Source organism: Gymnodraco acuticeps, unplaced genomic scaffold (genome assembly GCF_902827175.1).
Source record: "Gymnodraco acuticeps unplaced genomic scaffold, fGymAcu1.1, whole genome shotgun sequence".
NCBI lineage: Eukaryota > Metazoa > Chordata > Actinopteri > Perciformes > Bathydraconidae > Gymnodraco > Gymnodraco acuticeps.
The window spans coordinates 3,824,128-3,850,726 of record NW_022989983.1 but is presented as its reverse complement, the minus strand read 5'-3'; the positions used below and the strand labels follow the sequence as shown (position 1 = coordinate 3,850,726).

At 41.2% G+C, this 26,599-nt stretch overlaps 1 protein-coding gene across 1 annotated transcript in view; it reads right to left on the bottom strand.

Moving 5' to 3' along the window:
• Positions 1-14,136: 14,136 nt before the first annotated feature.
• Positions 14,137-26,599, bottom strand: part of suclg2 (succinate-CoA ligase GDP-forming subunit beta) — a 111,452-nt gene continuing 98,989 nt past the window's right edge. The window contains exons 10-11 of the mRNA XM_034212240.1: positions 25,877-25,997; positions 14,137-15,039 (exon numbers count right to left, since the gene is read on the bottom strand). Of these exons, the coding sequence (XP_034068131.1) occupies positions 14,927-15,039; positions 25,877-25,997 (234 nt within the window). The 3' untranslated portion in view covers positions 14,137-14,926. The remainder of the gene's footprint in view (positions 15,040-25,876; positions 25,998-26,599) is intronic.

The window sequence follows — 26,599 nt, the reverse complement described above, 5'->3', positions numbered from 1 at the left end:
CGCATTAACAACACCACATCTGGCGTCACAGAGATCTTCTGTTACTGTCCTTTCTTCTTAGAGGAAGTACAGAAACACGTAACTGGATTTGTTTTAATGTTTGAGGTGCAATAAACAACACAGCAGCTTTTTGGCATGTTAAAAACTATTATTTTCTGCCTCGCTCATGAGAGTAACAGCTGGCAAAATTACAGTCTCGCCTACTGATTTCAAATGTGTGCTCTAAAATGATATTTATAAATGACTATTATCATTATTATAAGCAAGACAATAAATGGCAAAGATATGTAGAAAATAAACGTATTTAAGATACGTATTTAAGATACGTTCATAAGAAACGTAACGTGGGAGAAAATATGTTCTAGAAGATATGTAGAAAATAAACGTATTTGAGATACGTTCATAACGAACGTAACGTGGGAGAAAATAAGTTTCTTGCTAAACGTAATTGAGAATGCAGTTTAGTTCTGTGGGAACGTAATTTTTAGGAGACAGGGTTGTATCAGCAGACCAGATATACCAACCCAGTCTCATGGCATTTCGTGTTCACCAACACGATTTTTAATCTATTGATTTTCCCCTTTTTTTCGTGTTGCACAGCACGATTTTAAAAGCAATGTATTTCTACTGGTAATGTGTTTTTCTCCGGTCGGGTCGTGGAAGACCGGAAGCTGTGTGGTTCATAAAAACATGTTCTTACTCAATATCAAGCCACAATTATTGCTTTTATTTTAAATCGTATAATTTTGGACTTTTGTTGGACCGTCTGTGTGGAAAATAAATGGGGCTCAGAGCCTCAGAATACTGAAATCTGTATTTTTTCAATCTTTTTTTCCTTCTAATTTGTTATTCTTTTCAAAATAACACACTGTTATTTACTCACCAATAACACACAATTATCCTTGCTTTTATTTATTGGTTTAATTCCATAATCTCGGGCTTTTTTGGCGTCCGTCAGGAACTGAATTTCAAAATAAAAATAACCGAAAACAGACATAGGCCTGTAAGGGACATTTCGAGCATCATTGCGATTGTCAACATTTCTGAGTTTAGGATGGCCGAAGACACTACACTACCCATAATCCCCAGCTATCGTTTAGGACTACAGTCCCCGTGATTAATCTTCAAACTCTGGGATTGGATGTTGGAGTGGCAGTGTGCCAAGGTTACAACGAGCGTCAAACAGCTGTTTGAAATGGAACGAAACCACGCCAGACTATCCAAAACTGGAACCGAACGCCCCCCCAGAACTACACATGCTGGCTATTGTGTTTCGCAAAATGTTCTATGGGACATCTCTACTGAACGTTTTCGTTTTTCCCACAATTAGAAGTTGCAAGTATTAAACACATTGGTGTTATCAAATGTAAAACATATAATTAATAAATGGGTGAAAATTGCTTGTGTCCATAATGCGCAGCATTAATATATACCCACTCTGCTCATTGTTGCTTTGTAATTCTACTCCACTACAATTCAGAGGTTAACCTGGTATTTTTACTCCACTACACTTATTTGAGTTACTTTTCAGATTCTGATTAATGATGTGAAATATAAACAACCCTTAAATCAGACTTTAGTTACACCTGAGTAAAATTCAGGTAAGGTGATTATCAAGTGCCAACAATCAGGAGAGATATTTGATAGTTGGTGCTTGAGAAGACTAAACATTTATCTTTAATTGACATGAATGGAAACGAGTAATAAAGTATATTCATTACTCGTTATTCTCTACTAATAGTTAATTAAAGACTGTATATTATGGCTATTTTGCACATGTATCCCTTTCAAGATTTCAAGATTTTCAAAGGTTTATTGACATAATCATATACACAACTACGGTGTATGCAATGAATGAAAATCTTAGGTCACAGGTTCCTCAACAGTGCATTACAAGACATCTATCAATATGTGTGTACCTCCACCATTAAACTGTCATATTCTGCACATTTCTTATACTATCTACATACATAAGAGTATAATTCATATGTATAATATCAGTTAAAATAAGTGCTTCAACATAGTTAACATTGCAGGAAAACAATTATGTTAAGTACTTTGTCAGGCTTAATATTTATCTGTAGATAGATACCCCCAAAGTGTTTTTCTTATTTAAAAGAAGACCTTAATCTAAAGTATTATTTAATGTTTAAATAAAGGTTAATTCGTTTTTCTCTTTTGCTCCTCCTCCTATTAATATCTTTGTACATCCTGAACTGTTTTATTGTAGAGATCACTTATAGTATCTTCTTGATTTTTTATATTCTATATTTCTATCACATACCTTCTACTTTCCCCCCATGAAAGTATGTACTCTTAATACATCAAAACAATAATTCAATAACCTGCTTTAACCACTAGGCGGTGCACACAAGGTACACACAGCCATAATAACTTTGTATTATTAGTGTAGGACACTTATGAATGTACAACATCTGAAGATGTGTAGTTTTATTCATGCTTTCACATCATTTTACAGCATATTGCTATACTATTTCAGACTCAGTATTTACATTCTTATATTCAAAGAAAATCAGTAATATCTTTAAAAACTACAAGTCCTTTTATATCAGCTGTGCACCGTTATGGTGTAAATATAACCTATCTATGAATTAGATCAAATGTAAAAGTCAGCCGAATTAGTGTTGATACTGCAAGGAGACGTATTGTGTGAAGAGAAATTGAAGATGTTGTTTAATTGTTGATATATTTATGATCCACGTCAAGTATTCAGTTTCGGCGGCATTTCTTCCAGTTTTTCCAAAGGTCTTCTCATCAGGGCTCTATAAATAAAGAACTACGGCAGATCTATAATATTTAATGCAGCCGAACCGTGTATTACAATGCCGTTATGTGATGACTTTCAAAGAGAAAAGCAAGAACACTCTGAATTAAGTATTATTTTAAAATGTTTTCCGGATTTCATATCATATAAACACCAAATCCCAGCATGCATTGCGGCTAAAACATCCAATAAGCGAGCTTAAACCATAGCTGAGGATCTTGGGTAATCGCTCGAAATGCCTACGTCTGTTTCTGGTTATTTTTATTTTGAAATTCAGTTCCTGACGGACGCCAAAAAAGCCCGAGATTATGGAATTAAACCAATAAATAAAAGCAAGGATAATTGTGTGTTATTGGTAAGTAAATAACAGTGTGTTATTTTGAAAAGAATAACAAATTAGAAGGAAAAAAAGATTTAAAAATACAGATTTCAGTATCTTGAGGCTCTGAGCCCCATTTATTTTCCTCACAGACGGAAACAAAAGTCCAAAATTATACGATTTAAAATAAAAGCAATAATTGTGGCTTGATATTGAGTAAGAACATGTTTTTATGAACCACACAGCTTCCGGTCTTCCACGACCGGACCGGAGAAAAATAAGTGCTGCAGGCACGAAACACATTACCAGTAGAAATACATTGCTTTTAAAATCGTGCTGTGCAACACGAAAAAAAGGGGGAAATCGTGTTGGTGAACACGAATCAATAGATTAAAAATCGTGTTGGTGAACACGAAATGCCATGAGACTGGGTTGGATATACGTATACTTTATCATGAAGTCGAACACTGAGGCTGCAGATCCTCCATCCGATTTCCGCAAGAACATGCAAGTCTCCAGATAGGGATCGAGGTTGAACAGAGGCATGTGTGTGAATGGGGAGAGATGAGTTTCTGCTTTTCCCGACCTTGCTGGCAGGTTGTTTGGCTTGATTTGCTTCCACACACGCAAACACACTCAAGCACACAGTCCACAGATACAAAATATATTTTGATGTTGCTTTGCCAAATAACCTTGTCGGCTTACCAGAGCTCATTACAGAGCAAAGCAGCAGTGGAATCAGTGGCAATGAAAAGCAGATATGACCCGTCAGATTGTTGGAGCCAACATGAAAGTGGTCAGTGATCAGGAAGAGAGAGAGAGGACAGGGTGGCACTGTAAGAAGGAGCAAACGGAGCCGTCTACAAACTTGAATGTGAACTGTTCTGGTTTGCATAATTTAAGGTTAATGAGGAAACACCGGCAGATAAAATCTCCCTCGCTTTATGCCAGCTGGATAAGCTCTACCGGGCGCTTTTCATTAAAAAGGCATCAGAAGCAGTGCTTTAATGACCTGTGAATTCATCAAAGATTCAACTCATTTCACATTACATCAAGTACATGCAGGCGTGAGTGTATTTCCTTATCAAAGAGATGCTGGGTCTTATTCAGTTCTGGTATATCAGTAAAGCAAACATGATGTAACATCTCCACCCCTTTCACCAATTGTATCCTACTTTTGCCATCCAATAATGCTCATATTGTAAGATTAGTATAACAGATAGGTTTGTGTTCATGGCATTATATTCACATAGATGCTCTTAATTGCGTTTTAAATAAATATTAAGGGTTAAGTAGTCATTATTATAGCTTAAAGATGTAATCTTCTGTCACTAGGTGTCTCTTATAATAACAAAGGACAGAGTTTGGTTATGTGCAGTGTGTGATCTTAACAGTGTTTGCATATCATTTGTGAGGGGATTTTATGGAATGGAGTGGTTGAAGATATCAAAACTAAGTAGAAATATCAGACGGTTTAAAAGCAACAGAAATTAGGGAACATCAAGCACATAGTGTGATGTATATATGTTTTTATTCTTAATTTGGCAATGTTGGTAATTATGCAGGATAATGATGAATATAGTGGTTTAATTGTGAGGTTCATGTGACATCTTGAGAATGTATTAGTTTAGAATAGGGTTAGGACCGATAGGCATGTTGCATCTTTCTACTCCATTTTGGACATTAAATATGACTTGTTCTTATGGAAAGCGTGTTGTATGTGTTTTCTTTAGTTTTTGATATATTATCACTAATACGGAATCTATTGATTGGTTAAAAGTGAAGAGTCAGCAGTGAATGACTGTATAAGACACTCAATAAAAAAAAGGATATTAAAACTTGTCCTTGAGCATAAAGTCAGAAATCAGCACAAAAACATTAGGTTAATTGGTCCAGTAGTATATCTAACACACACACACACGCACACACGCACACGCACACGCACACGCACACAGTTACTGTTAATTGACCAAAAACAACCAAAAAGTTGCATATGTGCATACATGTTGTGTGAAAGATATGCAAAACACTGAGTCTACAGTAAATGAGTGTTTCAGAGGCCGCCTTTGGCCCTCTCTCTCCTAATTGGACAGAGGGACACACTGTCTCCTCTGCAATGGCCACGTCTCCTCTGTGCCTAATCACAGCTCCATTTGCATTGAGAGCCCCGAGAATCAGTCTCAATAACGCCGCGTTGCTTTGAAAGATGAGTTTTTAATCTGGGCGAGGAGATGAGTTTCCGACCCGCACCTGTTTGTTTCCATCGTTTATTTTTCCTGTCGCACAAAAGTGAGCTGCGGGTAAATTCACCGAGGCAGAATAGCTGCTCGGCTCCCTAAGTACTGTCATTGTGCATTCATTAATATCCCCATATCTGACATGGCGGGGGAAATGGTTCTTGGCAAAAAAGGGTACTTGTCGTGGTGGGTGAGACTCCCTAACAGGCAATCAGATGGGCTGACAGCGAGTGTCAGAGTGTGTGTGTATGTGTGTGTGTATGTCTGTGTGTTTGTAGGCAAAGGAGAAAGCGGCGGTCTTTGGGAGAGGTGTGGGTATTTATTCTTCTCCCATTGCCCTCTATTGACCCATGTAATGGAGAATTTTACAAGGGGAAGTGTTTGAAATATCCTTCGGATGTTGGTAATGTGTTCATCTATGGGAGCGTGGCCTGCTTTCATTCCTATACTGCCTCCCTCTTTCTCTCACCATACATGTGCCGTATAACACATTACAGCAGTATGTTACATGGTTAAAGACCCTTCGTTTTTTTGTTTGATTTGAGATTTGAATTGCACTGTACTGTAATTCTAATGGTGTCCCAAGTGTCTGAGTAAGTTTGCGCTATGTCTGACTTTGAAACCATTACTGGTAATACGTAGCTGGTTGTATATAACACTCCATAACATTACAGTTGTTATGAATAGATACAATAATAATAGTTCATCTATCTATTAGGGCAATGGAGAGCATGTGGAATACATACATGCATGTTTCTTATGAAATCTAAATGACACAGCAGAAATGTACATTAATGTGATTTTCACAGCCTCTGCATTATTCAACATTACAAAAGAATGCACCGATGGAATAAATACAGATATGTTAGCATCCCATGGAGTTGCTATGATGAAATCCTTAATTTTCATCTCACCAATGAACACAGCTAGGGCAATGCAGAATTTCTACATTTCACATGGTAAGGATTTTCTGGTCTGAAAGTCCTGTAACTGATGAGCCAAGGCTATGCGCCTAATAAGTCAAACCAAATAAACACTGTTGACCAGCTTCCAATAACATGCCCATCAATAAGGCATTTAATCCCCACCATGGCCTCTCAGCAGCCAACACAAGGAGTGCTCTACAGTTGATGGAAGCTCCCACTAATAAACGTGCGCTACTGTGTAAACAAAAAACTACAGTAGGCCTATGTAAACAAAGGAAAGACAAGTTAACAATTAGTCATCACTGTCTCAACGTATTCATAGCTCATGCCTATTCTAATGCGTTCATCTGGCATGAGTTTACCTTGGATAAGCAATTCACTTGAGTACTAACAAACCTTCAAGCATATTTCCCTACACAAACAGCTCATCACATCTCTGTACAGAGAATAAACAGAACACACACACACACACACACACACACACACACACACACACACACACACACACACACACACACACACACACACACACACACACACACACACACACACACACACACACACACACACACACACACACACACACACACACACACACACACACACAGAGATTTCAGGTTTATGTGGATTTTGACACACATACTCAGTACACAAGTAAAACACAAACACACCTACTCTGATTACCCACAGCTCCCGCATCTAAGAACATCCTCGACAAGGCAGATCTCAGCGCGCATGCTAAACTTCATCATCTTGTTTACTGTGTCTGTTTATAGCCGGGTGCGTGAGGGCGCTTCAGAGCCTTCATCTCGCCATTACCGCTCCGCTTTATATTGTTGCCAAAACCACAGGTGACAGTCCACTTTTCCCGGGCGCTCGAAATAAACCGGCCTCTCAGCGCACGCGGCGGGCTGAGGCGTTTGATGGCGATAACACCTGACACACACAGGTTTCATGAATTCAGCTCGAGTATGAGACGGCAGAGGGAGAGAAGAAGGCAGTGAGAAGCTAACGTTATCGCTATTAAGTGTCAAAGTCACCTTCACCCCGAGGCACAGCCCTCGCTGAGCACACAAAACAGACATACACACACATTCCTATATGCAAGCATGAATCAGGAAGTTGATGGATTAAGACTAAGTTGTGATGGAGTGAGCTGTGTGTTATTTAAAACAAAAAATATGAAGTGTGTTCGACATGAAACTCATCAAAACCATCTTGCCAATCAACAAAAGCATCTCCTTGAATTTCTGCGCCATACGGTCATCATCTAAGCATTGCGTCCCAACTTTATTTTTGCTCAGTAGACGGCATTAAAGTGTGGCATTGTGGGACAATGGAGTGTGTGAGCGTGTCAGCTGAACACCTGCCGAGCGCTCCTCCAGGATAACCCTGGAGTCTAATTATCAAGCAATTTGAAACGGCATTCTGTTGCCTCCGCCACTGTTTTAATTAGGGGGCGTCGGCTTTCAGAGGTCACACCAAATGAGCTTTTAACTACTGCTATTCCAGAAGAAGATTTTTCTCCTCTCATGATGCTATTTTCTAGATGATAGGATCATGGGCAGCCGGCCAAAAACAACAACGTAATAGTAGGAAAATCAGGCAAATGGAGAACTATAGGCTATAAAGGTGCAGCTCGCATTTACCTTCCTCTGAACTTACTCAAATGACAATGGGAAGTCGGTGAGGAAGAAAGGAAGAAAGAAAGCAATGAAGGAATCAGGAAGAATCGAGGAAATATTTTTGGTAAAGAAGGAAGAATGTACAAGCGACAAAAAAATAAGCAAAGAAGGAAGGTAGCATGTAGAGTGGAAGGATTTGACAGTGATGGAAATGAGAGAAAGGAAGTATAATTGTAGGTTAAAGGAAGAACTAGCTGAATTACAAAAGGATGAACGAATAAATAGATGTCAATGACGGGCGGAAAGGGCAGAGGCATGGCAGGAAGGAAGGGACTAATGGCAAAGAAACGTGATGAAGGGATGGGATGTTGCATGTATTCAGATTTTATTTGTCTACCCTCCCTCCCAAATGTAAAGCGTCTTTGGGTTCAAGAAAAGCGCTATAGAAATTAAATGTATTATTATTATTAGATTTGAAGTCTCTTTTTATGTTACTAAGGGAATATGCAAGCAGTTAGAAAGACAGGTAGGAACATTACAATTAAAAACTCTGGATGACACTCCAGGAGAATTCAGCGGTCATTAGGATACATCCTCTGGGGACCATGAACAGCTGTACACAGCCTTATGGCAACCAATTCAGAGGTTGTTTAGTCTGGACCAAAGTTAAGGACAGATTGACGACAACAACATCCGAACACCCACGACCGCCGCATGGCTAAAACAGTAATGGATGTCTGAACGATTTGCAGACAAATGACAGGAAAGGAGGTGGAAGAAAGGATGCAAGAGGTGAGGAAGGGTGGAGAGGAAGTTTGATGTAGAGATGGGATCAGTTGAAAGGATGAGGTTAGGGAAAAGATAATCAAAGTTAGAAAAAAGAGGAAGGACGACAACATAGATGAATTTGAGTATGATGCACTGCTCCTGACTCAGGTGTTGGCGACAATATGTCGACAATGTATTGGATTCCATTACTTTAATAAATAAAAAATCAGAGCATTTATATTCCACACAATGAGACGTTCAGTTTATTATCAACTCTGGTATCAGATGGCACTGAGTATTGGCCAATACCCGATTGCAATCAGGACTGAAAAGTAGGATTGGTGCATACCTTAAGAGGACGGATGGAAATAAATAATGGGGAAAAAGGTTGGGAATTAAAGAAAAGCAATGTTAGACACAAAGAAAGGAAATAAGAGGAACAGTTATATGCTAGAGGTATGGATGCGTTCATTGAGGGCAAAAGAGGGGAACTTGAAGGCTTGATTGATGGAAGGAAAGCAAAGCGTGATGGGAAGGGTTGCTAATGAAGCTTTACTTGAAACAACCAAAAAGTTATTCTAGACCAACCTTGTGCATTTAACATTTGCACTTGAAACTGCAGAAAAGACCCTCGTTGTAAAATTGTAAAGATTGTGAGATAAGTTCCGAGACGGTTCCACAAACAAGACATTGTCACGGAAAAAGGAAAAGATTCAGAAGGTATGTTGCTTATTGCTACTTTTAAAATTGGTCTCCTCTTCGTTCAATTTCTCCAGACAGCCAAGGTAATTTAAATCGATTCCAAGTCCTTCAATTACAGACACACTGACAACATTTGGAGAGAGGGAAATGGATTTTTCTGCTCATCTGCGAGCCAAGGCCAAATCTGAGGACCTGGACGGCAGCCGTCAGCCTCTACTCCTCCTTCACTCTTGACATTTTTACTCTCTCCCACACTGTGTTTCCTCTTCACCCATAAAACCTGCCATTTTTTATGATTTCAGACTGGTGGTAAGACAATAACGACGGTTGGGATATGAGGCGCCTGTGACCAAGAAGAAGAAAACAAATAACGAGCGATGTTTCCGTGTTTGGATAGTCCCGTGGGAAGGAAGATGTTTGCTGGCTTTATACGAAGCTCTCAAAAAACGTACGCGTTTACACGTGTTCACACTGCACACGAGGAAGGAAACATCAATATGCTCACACACACACACACACAGGACAGAATCAACCACACACACAGGCTCATGCCCCTTATCTGTGCACCGCCTCGTCACCAGATGCACAGGCAGAAAATTGTAAATATTGAGCAACCTCTTGTCCCTGAAAGATGAAGCCGGAGGCAATTCATCCCGCTATTGCTTTATTATGAACTAATATGCTCATAGTTGTTGCTTCCAAATGACTCAATAAATATCCAATACTTCCTGAGAGATAGCCTTGACCCTGTTGTCTGAAAAAAGGCATTTCACGAGCGCCGCCTCTCCCAACACGCCTCAACACTGACGGCGGCTTCATAAAGTGGCAATTACCGTTTTGACATCAATACAGAACCACATAAAATAAAGAAAACGGCCGTGTTCTGAGGAGGCAAAATGGACAATTACAGAGACAAATGGAGTGAGCCACCAAGGGTGAACAATAAAACTCTCTGGGCATAATAATTCAGCTTAATTAAAGGAGCAGCCCGCCCAAAGGGTGGTTTAAAACAACAACCCCCTCTCTCACCTCCAGAGGTATTAGCCGAGTTAGAAGCAGCGGGCTACATGATGGAAGTCTTCAGGCTGACCTCTAAAGCTTCTTTCCCCCCTCATCTATATTTATATGAAGGAGCGGCACTAATTTTGCCAAGTAAATCAGTGTGCACATTTCGTTGTGACCTCCAGCTTGACACTGAATTAAACAATATCAGGGCCCAGAGTAGAGGGCTTTAACAAGCCTTAAATTCCTCCGTCCAATCCATCAGCAGGGATATTTCTGACACACGGAGGGAAGAGCATGAAATAAGGCAATTATTGAACCCTTCAGTCCATTTCTACGGCGTGCGGCACGGAGACACAGACCTCTGCATTTGAATCTCGAGATGACTCTGGGTGATAGGGACGCTTACAATTAATAAATGGCAAATAAATTATAGCAGATAGCCAACAATTCCACTTAATATCTCCTTCTACTTTGTGTCAAGGTTGGCGGTTAATACACAGCATGTCACTTTCTAACAACAGCAATTACCAGAGGGCACCTGGAGTCCTCTTGACTTTCGAGATAATAACAAGTTACTACAGTTTAAAACGGTTTGAGACTCCTGTCAGAGAAATCCTCCCGGTGCATACAGGAGGAGGAAGAGGAAGGCTTTGTGTGTGTGTCTTTCATGGAGGTGGCGGAGGACCCGGTGTGTCTGGGCGTCCTCTCAGATTGCCTGACAGATAATCCATCACACAGTCAGTGTGTCTGACAGGAATAGGTCTCAGTCAACTTGCTGTGTCTCTGTTCCGCTCACACTGCGAAGGACAGCTTCTCCTCTTAAGTCTCTCCTGGGACGGAGTACATTGAGTTTCATTAGAGGACTGAAGAAGTGCCATTTGTCGACTTTAAGTGTCTGTGGGTGTATTTTCGTAAGTGTAAAGATCCACGGATGAAAAGCAAGGCAGAAAAGGAAAATGGTGTAAAATATGTATATATATAACGTCATATTTATCTGAGTTATTGAAAACCTGAGCTCATTGTTAAACTTTTGAAACTACTGCAGTTAAATCTTAATGAATGTATTAAACACAATGTAATAAACAGAACGATTAAAGTCTTTTGAGACTTCATCTTTCCCTTATGTATGATTAAAACATTCTTAATCTAGCAAAGATTATGGATTTGTTATCAAAAGGTAGCTTTAAAAAATATATCAACACATTTGCAATATTGATATTTCCTTTTTAACACCTAAAATGATTAGAGATCAAAAGCCTGTCATGCATTGATGTGTGAAAGTGTTTAGTTCTTGTTTAATCTTTCTTTAAAAGTTTTTTTCCCCACCCATTTCACCGAACAGAAACAAGTTGAGCTAAATCAATACACAAACAATCTGTGTTATCAAAATAATTTGATAACATACTTGTGTCATTTTCCAAGCAAATCCCAAACATGTAATGGTTCTTGCTGATATCCTGCTTTGTCGTGTATAACGACTCCCGTCTCATCGGTGCCCAGCAAAGCAACCCCAGAACACTGTTCTCCACCATCAACTGCCTACTCCGCGCCCCTGACGCCCGCCAGCCCTCAGGGGCTCCCGATCTGTGCTCCAAATTTCTCGACTTCTTCCAGGCGAAAGTCGAGGCCATCCATCAGTAGCTCCTGGCGCCTGGCCCTCCCCCCTACCTGCACCTCAGCCACCTGGTAACGCACCCCCAGCGCCGCGCCTCTCCTCCCACTCAAACCTCTCCTCCTTCTCCCTTGTGGATGCTCTCCAAGTGGCCAAACTGGTCAGCTCGGCCAAGACCTCCACCTGCTCCCTGGACCCCATGCCCACAGCCCTGGTCAAGGACTGCCTACCCACCCTCTGTCCCTACATGGTGGTAATCATCAACGCTTCTCTGGCTCCTGGTATAGTCCCCACCAGCTTCAAAATGGCCTCAGTCACCCCCATACTCAAAAAACCTGGTCTGGACCCCGACGACCTCCAGAACCACCGGCCGATCTCCAACCTTCCCTTCCCTTCCTAAAAAAAAAAACCTTCCCTTCCTAAAAAACTCTGGAAAGAGTGGTCGCTGGCCAACTCCATCTGTACATGTCCAACCATGAGCTCTATGAGCCCTTCCAATCCGACTTCAGACAGCAACACAGCACTGAGACCGCCCTCATCAAGATCACCAACGATCTCCTCATTGCTGCCGACTCTGGTCGCCTCAGCATCCTCATCCTCCTGGACTTCTCTGCAGCATTTGACACCATCTCTCACAACATCCTCCTCACCCGCCTCTCAGACCTCCTAGGTGTCACTGGCACAGCGCTGTCTTGGTTCACATCCTACCTCCATAACAGGAAACTGTTTATCTCCATCAATGGCTCAAATTCACCCCAGCCCACCATGGTGTACCCCAGGGCTCTGTGCTTGGCCCCCTCCTGTTCACCATTTACATGCTCCCCCTCGGCCAGATCATCCGACATCATGGACTCAATTTCCACTGTTACACTGATGATACCCAACTGTATCTCAGCACCACTCCATCCTCCCAGCTCCCCCATCAGTCTCTCATCAACTGCCTGCATGACATCAAAGCATGGATGTCTTCCAACTATCTTAAACTAAACAGCAGGAAAACAGAACTCATGGTTGTGGCACCCAGGGCGCTGCTCCAGAAGGTTGGTGACTTCATCCTCGAGGTTGAGGGCTGCACCCTCTCCCCATCTCCTGAAGCCCGCAACCTGGGTGTCATCCTCGACTCCACCCTTTCCTTCCACTCCCACGTCAAGTCTGTGACCAAATCGGCCTTTTTCCACCTAAGGAACATTGCCAGACTCCGACCGTCACTCTCGGAGTCGGTTGCCGAAACCCTAGTCCATGCGTTTGTCACCTCCCGCTTGGACTACTGCAATGGTGTCCTGTTTGGGGTTCCCAACAAAACCCTGGACAGGCACCAGTATGTCCAAAACTGTGCTGCTAGGGTACTCACCAATACAAAGCCGTGGCACATCACTCCCACCCTCATCCACCTCCACTGGTTGCCGGTCAAGTCCCACATATCATACAAAATCCTCCTCCTTACCTACAAGTCCCTCCATGCCCATGCCCCCCAGTACCTATCGGACATCCTTCACCCACATGCCCCACCCTGGAACCTGCGGTCTTCAGACTCTGGCCTGCTTACCACCCCCCGCACCAAACTGCGAACCTTCGGGGACAGAGCCTTCAGTGTGGCAGCCCCCACCCTCTGGAACGCTCTCCCTGCAGAGATCCGCAACATCCCCACGCTTGACGCCTTCAAAAGGGCCCTCAAGACCCATCTGTTTACTAAGGCCTTCTTTGGCCCCTAATTTATTTGTTGTTTTGTCTGTCTGACTGGTTGTCTGACTGCCTTTTGTTTTGCCCTGTTCTTCTTTGTTAAGCGACCTTGGGTCTCATGAAAGGCGCTATATAAATCCAAGCTATTATTATTATTATAACAAATACATATTTAGATGAACATCACCAAAGGCACTATACAAATATTCCTTAGTTATTTTTGGCAAACACATCTGCCAAACAAGTACGTTAAAATATTATAGGATCTTAGATGTCTCTTGGCCATTTTTTTTTTTTAATAACCGTCTTAAGAGTGTGTGTTCTCCCCCAATCACATAACATTTATTATATTTGTATTACATTTTATTTTAAAAACCAGTAGAATAAAGGTTTTTAATTCACATGTCTGACATACTTTCCATCTGCTTCTCTCTCATCCCTCAATCCATTGTGAAAGGACCAAACAAGCGAAACATGGGTGTTGAAATATTTCTTTTTAATCTCTGAAATTATATACAGTTCTGGCACTGCATTCAAGATATCCTGTCAATATACTGTACATTATAAAAAAAACTAAAATTATTATATAAGATTTTTGTTTTCTCAACCCCTCTGTATGAAACTACTGAAAGAGTTGGCACGATAGCATTGAAACCCTTTTAGCCGCCATGGAATAGGCACAGGTGTAGCAGTTAATTTGCCATAGAGCACTTAACAGTTAAGACATGTTGTACAAAGTTCACAGTTTGGGTTTGACATACACCTCATGATACTTAGACAAGGCATGGGATGGATTCATGTATTAGTACTAACTTGGAAAATTAGAAAAAAGACTGATGATCCAAAGTTAAGGCCTTGCTTTTATGCTGCTTTTTGTTTGAGTTTAGTGGCATCTAATGATTTTACAACACCGGCTGTTTCCAGTCATACTCTCCGCTAAAGTACAGAGGATGGAGGTAAAAAAACATCTTATATTCTACAAAAAAAGCCTCAATATGCAGAGGGGGAAGCTGCATCTTTGGTCTGGGGAAAAGGAATGCACAAAGTGTTAGACCTCCATCCAATCCCTGACAGAGGATACTGGAGCTTTATGATATTCCAGGTCATGACTATGTTTAAAAGAATGTGGTTTATTCCAATTAATATCAATTAAAAGTAAACGTTAAGGTCTATGAGAGCAAAGGCTTGAAATTCTGCATGTGTGACTAAAGGCTGACTGTGATCTGAGACTGTATGACTGCATGTTGCTGATGAGGTTACACTGGATCTATTTCCTGATGGCGGCCACTGCCTTCTTGGCGGCGTCTTCCAGGTTCTCCGCTGCCGTGATGGGCAGGCCGCTCTCTCTGAGGATCCTCTTGGCCTCGTCCACGTTGGTCCCTGGAAAACACAGGATGACACTGTTCAAGTTAAAATGACAAAAAAAGGGCTTAACAAGGTTGAACCTGATGTGCCACCTGTACGATGTAAAAACCACCCGGTGTGAAAGGCAAAGAACACCTTTGGAGGAATGGAAGCACACAACGACAGATGGAGGGAGATATGGGTGGTTTGTCTGTGAACAATGTCAGTGTGTGTGTGTGTGTGTGTGTGTGTGTGTGTGTGTGTGTGTGTGTGTGTGTGTGTGTGTGTGTGTGTGTGTGTGTGTGTGCTCCCCTGGCTGCAGTGAGGTCAGGGGGAGCAGGTGCTGGGTGAGGGTGGCATCCATGCCCCGGTAGACCCCCAACCAACCAGAGACAGAAGCACCTGGAGACACCCCGCCCTGCCCCCAGACCCTCACTCTGACCTGGCTGCCTTCCCAGCGCTGCACACTACACCGCCACACACAAGCCCGACAAACTGTCACAACACAGGCAGGAGGGGTGGTGGTGGACGGAAGGACATGGAGAGTGGAGAGTGGAGAGGGAGAGGACGACGGGGGAGAGAGGGAGCCAATGAGAGAGGGCAATGGAGCAAAAGGTCGAATGAAGCCGAATCGCCCATGCTGCTAAAACAACAAAACACAGCTGCTTATGTGGCACTTACTGATTTCACACATGAAGACATGATGGCAAAGAAAGAAAAGGCCATTTGCAGAATCTGTCTGATGTGGTATCAACGATAATATACCGTCTGGTCTTGGGACTTTTTATTTTCTAAGAACATCCCATTATTTTCTTATTTTTTTTTAATTCATATTGTGGTTTTTTCTTGCATTATTTATCTCCTTTACTTAATATTTTTTTACTACCAAAATATGAGAAATCAGACCTCATTTACACATAGTTCCACAGCAGGGATATTTTAATTATGACAGTAAAGAGACAGCACAGATAAAGAGCAAAACAATACAATTGGTAGACTAACATAATGAATATGCACACGTTGATCAAATCCCCAAAGTACACATTCGCGCTAAAAAATAAGTATCAGGATTTTAAAAAACGTATTGAGGGAGCAGCCACTAATAGCTTTAATAAATTGTAGAAAAGTTTATATTGTACTTAATAATGATTATCTCTTAACGGTGGTGTAACAATGAATGTATGTATTTACAGGTTATTATTTATATCTTCATGCTGCTGCACCGCCTGACTTCCCTCTGGGGATCCAGGCTGATCTTATTTCAAACAAGTCATTGGGTCATCATGTACCGTTTCTGTTTCTCTCTTTTCAAGGTAACATTTCCATCTACAAGATCTTCCTCTGGCCTTTTGTAGATGGAATTGTTGCCTTGTACAAATAAAATGAGAAATAAAGTATTTATCAGAAGCCGAACGGTGTGCAGACCTCCTTAGTGGACTGCAGTTACATTTGTGATGTCTCACACAGAAGTGTCTTTTCCTGTGCAAACACTTAGTCTCTCTTTATCATACGTATCACTAAATATCTCATTACTTTTGCTAAGTGTATTATCTAAATCACCAAATAAGCAACAATTGTCAAATGCTCCTTGTCTACTTATTGATAATGTTGTGTCCTACATGTGCAGTTACAATAAAGTATTTGAAAAATATGATAAGAAATCTTAAGTCTAGTAATAATAAAGTTACTTATGAATGATTCCATCTACTCCTGTGTCTCCTATGACAATACATGTAGTCTCTTTAGGTTTGTGACTAGTGTTCGGACAACACATTTGGTATTTTATTGACCATAATGTATGTTGGAGAAAATAATCTGTAGATTAATCCATAATGAGAAACAAAAGGGTTGCAGCCTTACATATATGTGTAGTTATTACTGGATTTGTGTAATTAACAATGTTTGAATTGTGCATTGGTGTGTCTCTAGGGTCACTGTGTGTGTGTGTGTGTGTGTGTGTGTGTGTGTGTGTGTGTGTGTGTGTGTGTGTGTGTGCATACTCAGACGCTTACAGGTTGACCTTAGCTCTCTGGGCCGGCGTGTAATTAAGAAGGCATGATATGTGAATTCTCCGGAGCCCCGGCCACCCTGATCAATAGACCTTTCATGAGGAATTCTATTACCACTGCCACTTAACGCCTAATATTTCATCTCTTTTGTCCAGCCTCATAATAAGTAATTCCAAACACACTCTTTTTGCAAGCTCACACTCTAAACAATCAATTCTCCAGTGTAATTAATTAGAACAAGAGCAGGAAGAGACCATGAACAGGGGATAGGATGTCCAAATCAAAGACTGCAGCATGGTATCACTCTGCCTGTCCACAAACACATGAGCAGTCTCTGTGCGGTCGCTCATTCTGATGAGAGGAGGGGCCGTACTGTGTGTTTCACATACATTAAGCTCACCTGTGAACCTCCCTGTGATTGACGGATCCACATTGTATTAATGACAGTTTTATCCATCAGATGATTCAATCTCAGTAGCAGGATAACAAAGTTGAAAAAACAGGACATTAAACTGTCATATGCGCCTGCAGAAAATACATAATGCAAAAGATACTTTGAACAGACAAATATGCCTGTGGAAAGTGTACAGTGGCGCTAAGAATAAGGAAACAACACTTCATTTCTGCAATTTTTCAGTCCATACATATTCATGATAAGCCTTAGTGTGTGTTGAGACACCTGCACCTGCGCTATTCATGCACGTGTGAGGGGGAATCACACATCTGCGGGAGTGAGGAAGAAAATACGTGCATTTACGTTGCTCTTTCTCTACATATGTGTGTTTGTGTGTGTGGGTGTGGGGGGGGGCAGCTGACTGCAGTTCCACTGTGAGCAGTAGGGAGCACTGATGACTCACAGCAGCAGAGGCAAGGACCGAGCCCAGCTGGATACAGCACCAGTGTGTGTGCTTGTGTGAGAATGTGTGTGTGTGAGAATGTGTGTGAGTGTAGCGTGTGCGTAGTATATGAATGTGTGTGTTCACCTGCAGCCACTAGGTGCTGCCAGAGACCTACTCACAGCTTGGACCCAGATACATAAAGGGATTTGATTATAAAAATGAAAAAGCATGAGATTTAAGAATTGTTATCCAAAGAAAGCAACAAAAAAGAAGATTGTCACAAAGCAGAAAACGATCATTATGCAGGTTATTATTCATTATTATTACCTATGATTGCTAATAACTAGACATCAGGATTTAAAAAAATAATAATGAACTTTCCATTTTGAATATTGCTTTCTAACAAGTATTTAAACACTATTCAACTCAAAGGTATAAAACACCGAGCACCATTCAGTATTTTGCCATGTGATATATTGCCACTTCACCTTTCTGCCGGGTCTCCCGCTAATGAGCAAGCTTAATTGTGACTATTGTGGAAATGTCACTTTAATGTAAGAGTCAATTACAGACCCCCGTATTTCAAGATAATACGTCTTTGGTCTGTTTCTTTCGCCAGAGAAGTTCTGATGCTGCGGAGCTGATGCTTAAACTTGTGATTAATTCTGTCTTAATAAGCTGATAAGCTGCCACAGTGTCAGACCTCCTTTCTTCTCGTGGTTCCTTTTATATCACTGGGAAGGGCACTTGTTTGTTCTTTTATGAGGTAAAGATAAGAAAATAAATGATATGGGGCTTGATAACTTTTCTTAATCTCGTTCTGGAGTTGGTAATTTATCTCAAATCATTTGCTCTGAACTTTTGTTTCAACAACTTCCTTTTAGAAATAATTAGAGCACAATGAGATTATTATTGCTGCAGCCATACTTAGTCTGGTATGACTCATGGTGGCTAGTGTTTGATCACTTTTGGTTCAATATTACAACATTAGTGAGCCAGTTTCTTAATTTATCACATTTGTCTGGGAAATATTTTCCAAGGCCCCTAACTTTGACCCAGTGTATCAGTTCAAACTGTCCTGACTGAGCACACACACCTGCAACCTTGGCTGCTGTGCTCTCAGTGTTGTGTCTCCTTGTCCCTGCCTGTTGGCGTCAGCTGATAGTTATGATTGTAACTTATGATTCTATCTTGTTATGCACAATGTTGATTATTCTCTCAGAACTAGCTAAATACATGGGTCTGGGGTAGAGTTCTTCAGAATTGATTGTGGCATCTCTACCGTGTGGTCAACTCGTGGCTCATGACATGTCTTGTGGATTCTCCGGCCGAAGCTCCAAATAAACCGTCAGTGTTTGCCATCAAAGCTCCAGCTCTCCTCGTGTCTCTGAGTCCTGACTCCAATCGCTTCAGAAGTTTCCCCCACAGCATTTTCTATTTGTGCTAGTCTTATGCTATGTTGTATTATTTACCACAGGCCTCTTTCAAAGCCCCCAAGGGACAGAAGGCTTTGATTTTGTTTTTCTCGTAGAGGCTAAACCATGAAATTACGTGTCTCATGATGTCATCGTGTCCAACCAAAATTACTTTTTCGTATAGACTTTTTAATATCGAAGTATTGTGAATAAGTGACCTTTAAATCAGCGCATCTCTAATTTGTTTGGCGGTAAATCAACTTCCCAAGAATATTTGAATAGCTCTTTTTTTTATCATGTATAACCATCGATCCTTACACTTGTAAAATGATCTAATAGCCAAATCCAGAGGTCTTTTCCTTCATACAAACATGTGAATGAACCCAACACCGAGCGGCTGGGAGGCGTGGCTAAGGAAACACTAGTGTGCTAACTCTATAGGCCGATACATGTGAATGAGTCAGGTATTTCTTATCACTCGGCAGTTGGTTCATTTTGGCTTCATGTGCCACAGAGCAGTGTTTATATGCATGTGACCGTACGAACTGCAAACAAAGCTATTTTGGAATTTGTTTATCAGATGCTAATAAAGCTAGTTTGAAAAAATGAAGGATAATCCTCATGTATCTTAAACATTTGCTGAGTCTTTTTGGCAGGTATTTTGACACTCAGGGCAACACAACTAAGAGCGGCTTTCGTATAACATGACACCATTACTGACAAAAGACTAGTTTGATATTCTATGTGTAGTTATATACACATATTGAGATACACAGACAATAATGTCACTCAATATCAAAGTACAGACAGAATATGTGTGCAAGCATGACAGAATATACCAGATGCTCGGTGTCCTGCTGCCCTAAATGCCTTGAATAACAGGTGTAAAACATTCTCTCTCATCACTGAATGTCCAAATACTTCGACTGACTTTGATAGTTAATCCTCATAATGATCAGTAACAAACAGTGAGAATATTTTCCCTTAACAGCCGAAAATGGATGAGGCCGGCTCCTCCCCTCTTCCTCCTGTGTGTCAAACATCAAATGCTTCTCATTTGAACGCAGAGCGAGACTCTCCTGCACGCTGCAGACGCTCTTCCTTTGATGTGCGAGCCAGTCATTAAGCAACCCCCGTTGATAATTCTCGATCGTTGGCACGCTGATAACAATTTTTTTTTTTAAATGGCACTTCATATCAAAAAGGTTGCCGACCCCTGGTCTAGACTCTCGTTTTAAAAGGAGATATATCATGATTTATTCAACTCCTTGTTTTGAAGCAAAGATATAGACTAATATGCACAATATACAGTGGGGCAAAAAAGTATTTAGTCAGCCACCAATTGTGCAAGTTCTCCCACTTAAGAAGATGAGAGAGGCCTGTAATTTTCCTCCTAGGTATAGCTCAACTATGAGAGACAGAATGAGAAAAGAAATCCAGAAAATCACATTGTCTGATTTTGAAAGAATTTATTTGCAAATGATGGTGGAAAATAAGTATTTGGTCAATAACAAAAGTTCATCTCAATACTTTGTTATATACCCTTTGTTGGCAATGACAGAGGTCAAACGTTTTCTGTAAGTCTTCACACGTTTTTCACACACTGTTGCTGGTATTTTTGGCCCATTCCTCCATGCAGATCTCCTCTAGAGCAGTGATGTTTTGGGGCTGTCGCTGGGCAACACGGACTTTCAACTCCCTCCAAAGATTTTCTATGGGGTTGAGATCTGGAGACTGGCTAGGCCACTCCAGGACCTTGAAATGCTTCTTACGAAGCCACTCCTTCGTTGCCCGGGCGGTGTGTTTGGGATCATTGTCATGCTGAAAGACCCAGCCACGTTTCATCTTCAATGCCCTTGCTGATGGAAGGAGGTTGTCACTCAAAATCTCACGATACATGGCCCCATTCATTCTTTCCTTTACACGGATCAGTCGTCCTGGTTCCTTTGCAGAAAAACAGCCCCAAAGCACGATGTTTCCACCCCCATGTTTCACAGTAGGTATGGTGTTCTTTGGATGCAACTCAGCATTCTTTCTCCTCCAAACACGTCTAGTTGAGTTTTTACCAAAATGTTCTATTTTGTTTTCATCTGACCATATGACATTCTCCCAATCCTCTTCTGGATCATCTAAATGCTCTCTAGCAAACTTCAGACGGGCCTGGACATGTACTGGCTTAAGCAGGGGGACACGTCTGGCACTGCAGGATTTGAGTCCCTGGCGGCGTAGTGTGTTACTGATGGTAGCCTTTGTTACTTTGGTCCCAGCTCTCTGCAGGTCATTGACTAGGTCCCCCCGTGTGGTTCTGGGATTTTTGCTCACCGTTCTTGTGATCATTTTGACTCCACGGGGTGAGATCTTGCGTGAAGCCCCAGATCGAGGGAGATTATCAGTGGTCTTGTATGTCTTCCATTTTCTAATAATTACTCCCACAGTTGATTTCTTCACACCAAGCTGCTTACCTATTGCAGATGCAGTCTTCCCAGCCTGGTGCAGGTCTACAATTTTGTTTCTGGTGTCCTTTGACAGCTCTTTGGTCTTGGCCATAGTGGAGTTTGGAGTGTGACTGTTTGAGGTTGTGGACAGGTGTCTTTTATACTGATAACGAGTGGAGGACAGAGGAGGCTCTTAAAGAACAAGTTACAGGTCTGTGAGAGCCAGAAATCTTGTTTGTTTGTAGGTGACCAAATACTTATTTTACCGAGGAATTTACCAATTAATTCTTTAAAAATCCTACAATATGATTTCCTGGATTCTTTCCCCCCATTCTGTCTCTCATAGTTGAAGTGTACCTAGGATGAAAATTACAGGCCTCTCATTTTTTTAAGTGGGAGAACTTGCACAATTGGTGGCTGACTAAATACTTTTTTGCCCCACTGTATATATATATATAAAAGCAGGATTTTTTTGTTATTATAACCAAACATTTCCAAAATATTTACATTTAAACGCTAAAAAACGATTTACTGGTTCGATATAAGTGTTACATTGAGCCAGTTTGTTCATATTTCTGTATACCTATATGTGTGCATGTACACCTATTCCTTTGTATGTGTGTGTCGCAGCAGCAGACGGCTATTTAAGCAGTAATAACACTGTCAGGACTGAATGGGACATCACAATTGGACATTTTTAAATAAGTGAGACACAAATGGGCAGCTCTGCTTTTAAAGAGAAAACAACCAGCCCTGTTTGACAGACAGTTGGGGCAGGGCTCGGTAGATCAATAGGCCGGGGAACAGAGTTATGTGAATGCAGTCACCTTTTTTTCCTGGACCCTGAGGGGTATTCAAAGGGATTTTTTCATGTTCATACTGTAACCAGAGGGGGCAGTGCAGTACCTCCTCATTTATCTCTTCCTTTCAACACCTTAAATGTTTGTTTGTCTATATATGTTCTGTGCTAAATCTGCTGAATCTATTGAAATGGACAAATTAGAGCTAGTACTGTAGCGCTCAAACTGGGTGACTTGAACTCTATCAGCTCACAACCTATCAACTAATTCAACCCTATCAGCATCTTGACAACATGGGCCTTCTCCTCCACATATGGGAATACATAACTTTCCACCAATGTAATCAACCCAGGCCTTTTAAAAAGAGCCTTCCCAATTAAAAGTGTGCCAGTTAATCCATTCTGATCCTGTTGAAGAGCGCTGGGCCGCTCCTGCTGCCCTGCGGTCAGCCTAGCAAGCTGAGCTGATTGATTCTGAACCAATCTTCTCCACACGACTGCGGCCCGAGATGTAATGACCCACAGCTAAAGCTCGGATTATGCTCGGGCCAGGAAAACGTGGTTGGACCGACCGCCAGTGCTAACCTTCTGGACTCAGTCTGTTTGTTAGTCAGGTTGAATTACATGTCCTAGTACAAGGAATGTGTGGTGCCTAATTAAGGGTTTGTTTTGATCACCAGTCCTGTGGCGACACATTGGGTTCTCACTCTTCAGACACATGGTCATTACGAAGCATGGAGACAGACACTCGAAATACACAATGGAGATGGTTATTTATATACCTTGAGTATTTGAACAGGCACCAATGTTTCTTCTCAGTTTTGGTATTCTAGAGTTTTGGGTTTAAGCTACACATTTGAAATTGTAATAACTTGGGTGCAAAGATATTTCAGGCGGGCAAAACAAGCACTTGTAAAATACTTGTGTGGTGTTTAGGGGGAAATAGTCATAATGTCATACATTGTTAAGTTATGTTGATCATTATCCTTTGCCAAATGCTTCTTCTATAGGTGTGTTTTAGTTTTATAACACGTGAAAGTTCCAACTTAATACAATACCGTAACAAATTATTATAATCGATACCATTTTATAGACCACATATTACATTCATAGCATTGCTGAATATGAATGACTTGTATCCTTTGTGTTTCCTTGTTCATTTGCCTTAAATGCAAAGTACTTCCAAACACCATTTGTGTCACTTGCCATTCGTAATGAGCTAACATTATCACAAACCTGAAAAGGATTATATATATATATATACACCGGGCAATCAAGACGAGTGACGAATAACCAGCACTGTGATTGAGTTAGAGGAAGTGGGTCTATGTGAGAATAGCAGCGATGTGTGTGTCTAAAGAGCAGCTGGTAAAGTCATCAAAACCGTTTCAAATATTGAAAAACATAACACATATTTAAAAATATATGGAAGATCACTAGTGTAAACGGGCCTCATTTAAGTGAGTACAGAACCTTTGGGCTGTTATTAAGACGAGTAAACGTTCCATACTTTCCACTCTTGTTCTGAACAACCATAACTGTACTGCACTGTAGTGCCTTACTGCACAGTTGGGTTCCAGAAACAGCTTACGTGCCCTGACCTACAAACCATATTAGCAGAGTGTGTGAGGACATACAGTGTGAAGTATTGAGGGCCAACACACACACACACACACTCCCCTACTCTCTGCTCTGGACACACCACTCAGCAGGATCTTGACAATTAAGCTAACCACCAACTGGCCCCACGCCTACAGGAGTCACCGCTGCCATCCCACACACAAAAACACACACACCGACACACACACCAACACACACAGGAGGACTGAACAGGTTTCATTAGCATACGCAGGTGAAAGGTGAGCCAATCAGTGCCGTCTCTATTGTTATTCTGGCTGGCGCTAATGACGGGTGCGGCAAAAAGTGACACGTGTGAGAAATGCACTGCTGTTCTAACGAGGACGCTGGGCCACAATGAAGATGGATCGGCTCCAGAGAGTACAGCAGCATACAATACAATGCTTCAAAGTTTCAAACAAGGTGGGGAAGAGGTGATTCAAATCCTGCTGCACTTGTATTATTTATAAATTCCACTATAAGGTGATGATATATACATTTATCACGTCAAATGGAAAAAGGAAATACATTTAAAATGCGATGTAACTAGGCTCATTATCAGTTTTTTGTATGCTTTATTTCATTTGGCTATAGGGCTAGCGGTCACGAAGGTACCTAGCTTTACGGTGACGGGGTTCTGATGAACATTATTTTTCTCTTGACAAGCCACCACACTCCATTGAACAAAGCCAAAACTTTACAGAGCAAAACACATGTGTTTCTGGTTTACTGCTGCCTGATTGGTTCGTTTTTTGTGATTGTGTGACTTTGGTTATCTGAACAACCCAAAGTCACAAAATATCACCCACAAACTAACCGATTAAAGGGGCCCTATTATGCTTTTAGTGGTTTTCCCTTTTCTGTAGTGATATGTAGGTTTTTGTGCATGTAAATGGCTGCGAGGGGGACCCAAGTTCCCATCGACGAAAACACGTGGGTTTGCTGTCCTGGCTCCAAGATGGTGGAATGAGCTCCCCATTGACATCAGGACGGCAGATAGCTTGCACATCTTCCGGCGCAAACTGAAAACTCATCTCTTTCGACTCCACTTCGAGCGTTAGAACTATTAACGAAGCACTTTTATACTAATAAAGGACTGGCTTACCTAAAGCCAGTTGAGTAGCACTTGAAATGTTTGGCTCTATGAAACCTGATGTACTTATATGATTCTGTTTTCTTCAAGGTTGTGTCTTCCTGGTCGAATGTACTTATTGTAAGTCGCTTTGGATAAAAGCGTCAGCTAAATGTAATGTAATGTCTGCACAGGCTAAAATCCCAAAGGGCTATCGCAGAGCAAAGTAGACAATGAAAATATTCTTAATATAGCGTACCTTATTACTGATATATATTTATTTTGGTGGGCATTTCTTTAAAATGGCAGAAATATGTTTTGCTGACAGCCCCTTTCCACAGCAGCACATTGCTTCTCTCCCGTGCTGGTAGTCTGTTTTTTTTTACTCTGTCTATTTTTCAAAATTGGGGGACATGTTGACCATTTTCTACAGTAGGTAATACACTGACTATGGAGAAGTACCACTTCAAAAACATCTGCACTATCCCTCACAGGCCAGTGTCATTATCCAGCATGATCAAATCCTCATTAAGGTCAAGACCCTTTCATTCCAGGCAAGATAGAAATCAATGGCCCATGTTTCTGAGGGGATGATGCGCATTGTGTGAGTGTCAGTGGGGGCTTGCTTACTAAGAGGGTCAGACAGGCTAAACCTACATTTCTTTGTGTGTGTTTTATCATTCCTACCTTCCAGCCTGACCACCAGCGGCACCTTGAGCTCCAGCTCTCGACAGGCTTTGGTGATGCCGTTGGCGATGATTGCACAGTTGACAATCCCTCCAAAGATGTTGACCAGGATGGCCTCAACCTGGAAAATAAGAATAAATAATTAAATCCAGTGGAGGAGAAAAGCTGTGAACAAAGCAAGGTGGTATTGAGCAAAACTTGTACATTAGCGGACCGCCAACATATATGATAGGTAAAGTGTGTCCAAAATCAAACAAACATCTGTCAACCATTGACCAAAAGTTTTCACAATGTCCCTCGTCCACTGGAACAAAACAAACATCAGTGCTAAACTAGTTGTTTCATGATTACCGCAATCTTAATTTGCATTATTTAATTTCATAATCTGTTCTTGTACACATCCCATATTATATTGACATGTATATAGACTTTTTGCACTACTTTTTATTTTGTATTTAGTTTTTATTTATGTTGCATTGTTGGAGGAGCTCAGGACAGAATAATTGAATTGCCATTTCTATACTGTAGCCATGTGCATATGACAATACAACCTATGAATCTTGATCACCACTAAGTAAGTCATTTAGTAAAGCAGCTTTATGACCAGAATCAGTATTAGGTCATGCAACCTGAAAATGTGCACCCGAGGCTTCACAACACTGGGGCCAGATAAAAAAGGCAATATATAGATTAATATTGAATCCAATAACTATGAAGTGGTCA